Source organism: Magnolia sinica, chromosome 12 (assembly GCF_029962835.1).
Source record: "Magnolia sinica isolate HGM2019 chromosome 12, MsV1, whole genome shotgun sequence".
Classification (NCBI taxonomy): Eukaryota; Viridiplantae; Streptophyta; class Magnoliopsida; order Magnoliales; family Magnoliaceae; genus Magnolia; species Magnolia sinica.
In genome coordinates, this window is record NC_080584.1 from 33,170,474 (window position 1) to 33,175,409 (window position 4,936).

Here is a 4,936-nt window from a genome sequence, read left to right on the forward strand (position 1 = left end):
ACACTTGGCTCTAGCGGAGTTCACCTATAACAATAGCTTCTAGTCCAGCGTAGGCATAACACCGTATGAGGCTCTCTATGGTTGCCCTTGCTGAGCCCCTCGGTGCTGGGCGAAAGTTGGGGAGAAAAGCTTGCTGGGTCCCTAACTGGCCCAAGCTACTACCCAGGTTATTGAGGTGATTCGGAAGCGTTTGCAAACCACCCAGAGCAGACAGAAGAGCTATGCAGACAATCGGCGGCGTGATTTGGAATTTGCGGTGGGTGATCACGTATTCTTAAAAATCTCACCCATGAAGGGTTTAATGAGGTTTGGACAAAAAGGGAAACTAGCACCGCGATTCATTAATCCGTTCGAAATCTTGGACCGCGTGAGGGCAATGGCATACCGCTTAACATTGCCTACCGCTCTGGCTAGAATTCATAACGTCTTGCACATATCCATGTTGAAAAAGTATACGCTAGACGAATTGCACATCGTTAGCTGGGAGCAGGTCGAGCTCACTGAGGATGATTTGTACACCGAGGAACTTGTTTGCATCTTGGATCGCAAAGAGCAGGTATTACAGACAAAGACAATACTGCTAGTCAAGGTCCTCTGGTCGCACCATGGTGAGGAGGAAGCAACCTGGGAACGAGAAGCAGAAGTCATGGACAAATACCCTCACCTATTCGGCAGCACACTACAGGTAATTTCGAGGGCGATTTTTTTAGGGGGGTAGACTGTAACACCCCGTAACTCGGGTACACGGGTGTTATTTCTCAAAACAATGTTAATGGGAAACGAGAACAACTAATTAAGTGATAAAATCTATGCAAGATAGGGACCCTCCGTCAACATTGAAACCGTCCATGGGCCCTAGGAACTCGGGCTGCACTTCACACCAACTAGGGAGGTATGAACGAAGGACTTAAGTTCAATCAACTATTGAGTCAATTACTGGTGATAATATTATGAAAACTCAACCCATGAAGGTCAGTGGGTAGCCAACGAAGTACCACCATGCTATAAAAGCATATTTAGCCATTGAAAACAAATGTCAGGCCCATCTCACCGTCAGATCGTAGCATATGGGCCAAATAGGGCCCCAAAAGGAGTGTAACAGCCCACTTGGACCTTATCAATGGCCCAGAATGGCCCAAGACACCCAGATGGGACCCATGCAGTGGTTGAACGGAGTGGATGGGTCATTACCATCGCATGTAGGGCTGCATGTGGTGCGTGTGCACCTTACCAACGTAATACATGAAGTGCACTAGACTACACTCATCGGTCAAAGGACCTTTGACCAAGCTTTCACGCAAAAGCAAGGAGAGCTCTCCCCGCCATTTTTGAATTTGAATTTGGAAATCTTCAACTCCAAAGTGGGCCACCCTGGCCACTTTTCGGACAATCCAAACTGTCCATTCCACTCGTAGTGGCCCACTAAGCAAAACGGTATAGGGTCTTAGAGCTATGCATTGAAACGGTGAAGATCAGCCCCAACCGTCCAATCCCTTCATGTGGGGCTAAGGTTCAATGTGAGGGGCCATCAGGTGGCTTGTTGGGCAAGCTAACACCTTATTGACCAAAGGATTATAGCCCTCCCCTTTTTCCAGCTGAGAGGAGTCCTCCACAGCCCAAAAATGGCTAGACAACTAAGAAAGAAGAAAAAGAAGATTTCCTTCTTTTGGATAGTGGAGGCTGTCACACTTGTAACCATTAAATGGGCCACATAGCTTCATCTCTGCCCTCCCAAGTGGAAGGTATGAGATGAGATGGAAGACTCTCTCATCTCATGAGAAAAAGAAGAAATAGCAAAGAGATCTCATGAGATAGAGCCCGATCTCGCTTGGGGTCTGAAAAGTGGACCCCACACCGCTTATGGGGCCCATCCAGACCAATCAAACGGTCTGGATTTCCCTAAGAACCCTTAGATAAAAATCCACCATTGTTGGGTGGGTCATCTTCCACAAAAACTCAACCAACCACAAACTCAAGATGGGCCCCACAAGGCCTAGAAATTGTACTTCTAGGTAGCCTTGGATGCCACCAATGCATCCCCATGCGCGGCTAGCATCCGATCCCAACCATGTGTATGGAGAGCTTCTCTCAACCGTCGGATACACCTCTCCTAGCCTATAAAAGGAAGGCTCAGCTCTCCCAGATTTGCATAGAAAGAGAGGAAAAGGAGGGAGAGAAAGAAAGTAAAGGAAGAGAGAAAGAAAAGAGAGAAAAGTGAGGAAGAAAAGTGGGAGTGTGGGAAGTGGACGATCAGCCCAAGGACTCCAACAGGTCCTTTCCTTCCATTCTCTGCATTTTTTTCCTGTAAGCTAGCCACGTTTTTAGCCTGAGAGGTCAAGTGGCAGGAAATGCTGATTCTCAACCCAAGAAAGAGCTGAGAAACAAGCCATGTAAACTGCCAAAAATCAGGCCTTGTTGGCCCTTACTGTAGGCTGAAAAACGGTCCATGCAAGTGTCGATTTTCAGCCTTGCAAGTATCTAGAAGGATTGATGATTTTCAACCTTACTAGATGGTTGCAACTAGTGGCTAACTGACATGCTTCTCATCCTAAGAAATGGCTAAAAAAATGCCAATACAGTGGCCGACTTTCAACCTCGAAATCAGCAGTAAAACAAGTTGTTGCTCCACCTAGAAGGCAGCTGAAAACAAACATGCTATGGCTGGTTTTCAGCCTGAATAATGGTTGCAAAACAGCCATCAATTTCGCCTACAAGTAGGCTGTGGAACAGCGTCAGCCGGTGCTCCAATACCGCTGAAAAAATCAGCAGTAAACAACCGGTTTTCTGCTCCTGAGAGTAGCTGAAAAATTAGCTTCCTAACCGCATATGATTGTTGAGTTTTCAGCTGGGCAGTAGCTGCAAAAACTACTTCAAATGGCCTCCAAATGGGCTAAGAAAGTGGTTGAAAACAGACTCCGAAACGAGCTCTGTAACTGGCTGAGATCTAGCTAGAAATGAAGACGAATTGGCTGATGTCCAGCCTTGAAAACAGGCAGAAATGGGCAGCCATTAATGGCTCCAACGTGACCATGAAAATGGGCCTAAAAACAGCCATGTGCACGGTCTCAGCATGTGTACGGTGGGCAGAAAAGTAGCCCACATCTTGGGCTAAAAAAATCCAAAGGCTGGCTGATGCTAGCCGCGCATAGGGCCCATCCACGTTTGGGGATGCATTGGTGGCATCCAGGGCTACCTAGAAGTACAATTTCTAGGCTTGCTGGGGCCCATCTTAAGTTTATGGTTGGGTGGATTTTTGAGGAAGATGACCCACCCAACAATTGTGGATTTTTATCTAAGGGTTCTCAGGGCAATCCAGACCATTTGATTGGTCTGGATGGGTCCCATAAGTGGTGTGGGGTCCACTTTTGAGACCCCAAGCGAGATCGGGTTCTATCTCATGAGATCTCTTTGCCATTTCTTCTTTTTCTCATGGGATGAGAGAGTCTTCCATCTCATCTCATACCTTCCACTTGGGAGGGCTAAGATGAAGCCAAGTGGCCCATTAGATGGTCACAAGTGTGACAGCCTCCACTATCCAAAAGATGGAAATCTTCTTTTTCTTCCTTCTTAGTTGTCCAGCCATTTTTGGACTGTGAAAGGACTCCTCTCAACTGGTAAAAGGGGAGGGCCAACAAGCCACCTGATGGCCCCTCACATTGAACCTCAGCCCCACATGAAGGGATTGGATGGTTGGGGCTGATCTTCACCGTTGCAATGCTTGGGTCTAAGACCCTATACCATTTTGCTTAGTGGGCCACCACGAGTGGAATGGACGGTTTGGATTGTCTGGAAAGCGGCTAGGGTGGCCCACTTTGGAGTTTAAAGATTTCCAGATTCAAATTCAAAAATGGCGGGGAGAGCTCTCCTTGCTTTTGCCTGAAAGCTCGGTCAAAGGTCCTTTGACCGACGAGTGTAGTCTAGTGCAGTTCATGTATTACGTTGGTAAGGTGCACATGCACCACGTGCAGCCCTACATGCGATGGTGATGACCCATGCACTCCGTTCAACCGCTGCATGGGTCCCATCTGGGCGTCCCGGGCCATTCTAGGCCATTGATGAGGTCTAGGTGGGTCGTTACACTCCTTTTAGGGCCTTATTTGGCCCATATGCCGCGATCTGATGGTTAGATGGGCCTGACACTTGTTTTCAATGGCTAAATATGCTTTCATAGTACGATGGTACTTCGTTGGCTACCCACTAACCTTTATGGGTTGAGTTTTCATAATATTGTCACCAGTAATTAACTTAAAAGCTGATTGAACTTAAGTCTTTCGTTCATACCTCCCTGGCTAGTGTGAAGTGCAGCTCGAGTTCCTAAGCCCATGGACGGTTTTGATGTTGACGAAGGGTCCCTATCTTGTATAGATTTTATCACTTAATCAGCTGTTCTCGTTTCCCATTAACATTGTTTTGAGAAATAACACTCGTGTACCCAAGGTATGGGGTGTTACAGTATCCACCTCCCCCATGACGATGCACTGGTAATCACTTTAACCATTGCCAACCGTAAAGACTTTCGGATCCTTGTCGACACAGGATCGTCAGCAGATGTGCGTTTTGTTCAAGCCTTCGAAAAAATGGGAGTTACTCAGTCTCTACTCCGACTTGTCAAAACACCATTAGTCGGTTTCTCGGGCGGATAGGCCATGCCTGAAGGAGCCATCTAGCTCCCCCTCTTGGCCAGGGAGGAACAGAATCAAACCACCATGATGATCGATTTCCTCGTGGTCGACCAACCATCTGTGAGCTGTGGTATCAACCTACCACTTGGCGATGAAATTTTCGACCGAGCAAGGAGTTGGGATCGTTACAGGCGATCAACATGATGCTTGACAATGCTACGTCATAGCTCAACCTCGTTTCAACACTAAGGTCTTGGTATCGATTCCTAATGGGGGTGGCTAATAGTGAAGTGTGAACTGACAGTGCTGTGTAC

General features: G+C 47.3%; 1 protein-coding gene across 1 annotated transcript; it reads left to right on the top strand.

Moving 5' to 3' along the window:
- Nucleotides 1–376: 376 nt before the first annotated feature.
- On the top strand, nt 377–2,941 carry LOC131220012 (uncharacterized). Its single transcript, XM_058214987.1, has 2 exons — nt 377–685; nt 2,846–2,941. Exons 1-2 carry the CDS (start codon nt 377–379, stop codon nt 2,939–2,941), a joined length of 405 nt encoding a protein of 134 aa, XP_058070970.1.
- The last annotated feature ends 1,995 nt before the right edge of the window (nt 2,942–4,936 follow it).

Excerpts from the sequence above, each read along its gene's own strand:
- LOC131220012 (XM_058214987.1), top strand. The coding sequence starts at position 377 with ATGGCATACCGCTTAACATTGCCTACCGCTCTGGCTAGAATTCATAAC. Across the intron at positions 686-2,845 it reads TATTCGGCAGCACACTACAG|CTGGGCAGTAGCTGCAAAAA; the intron begins GTAATTTCGAGG and ends TTGAGTTTTCAG.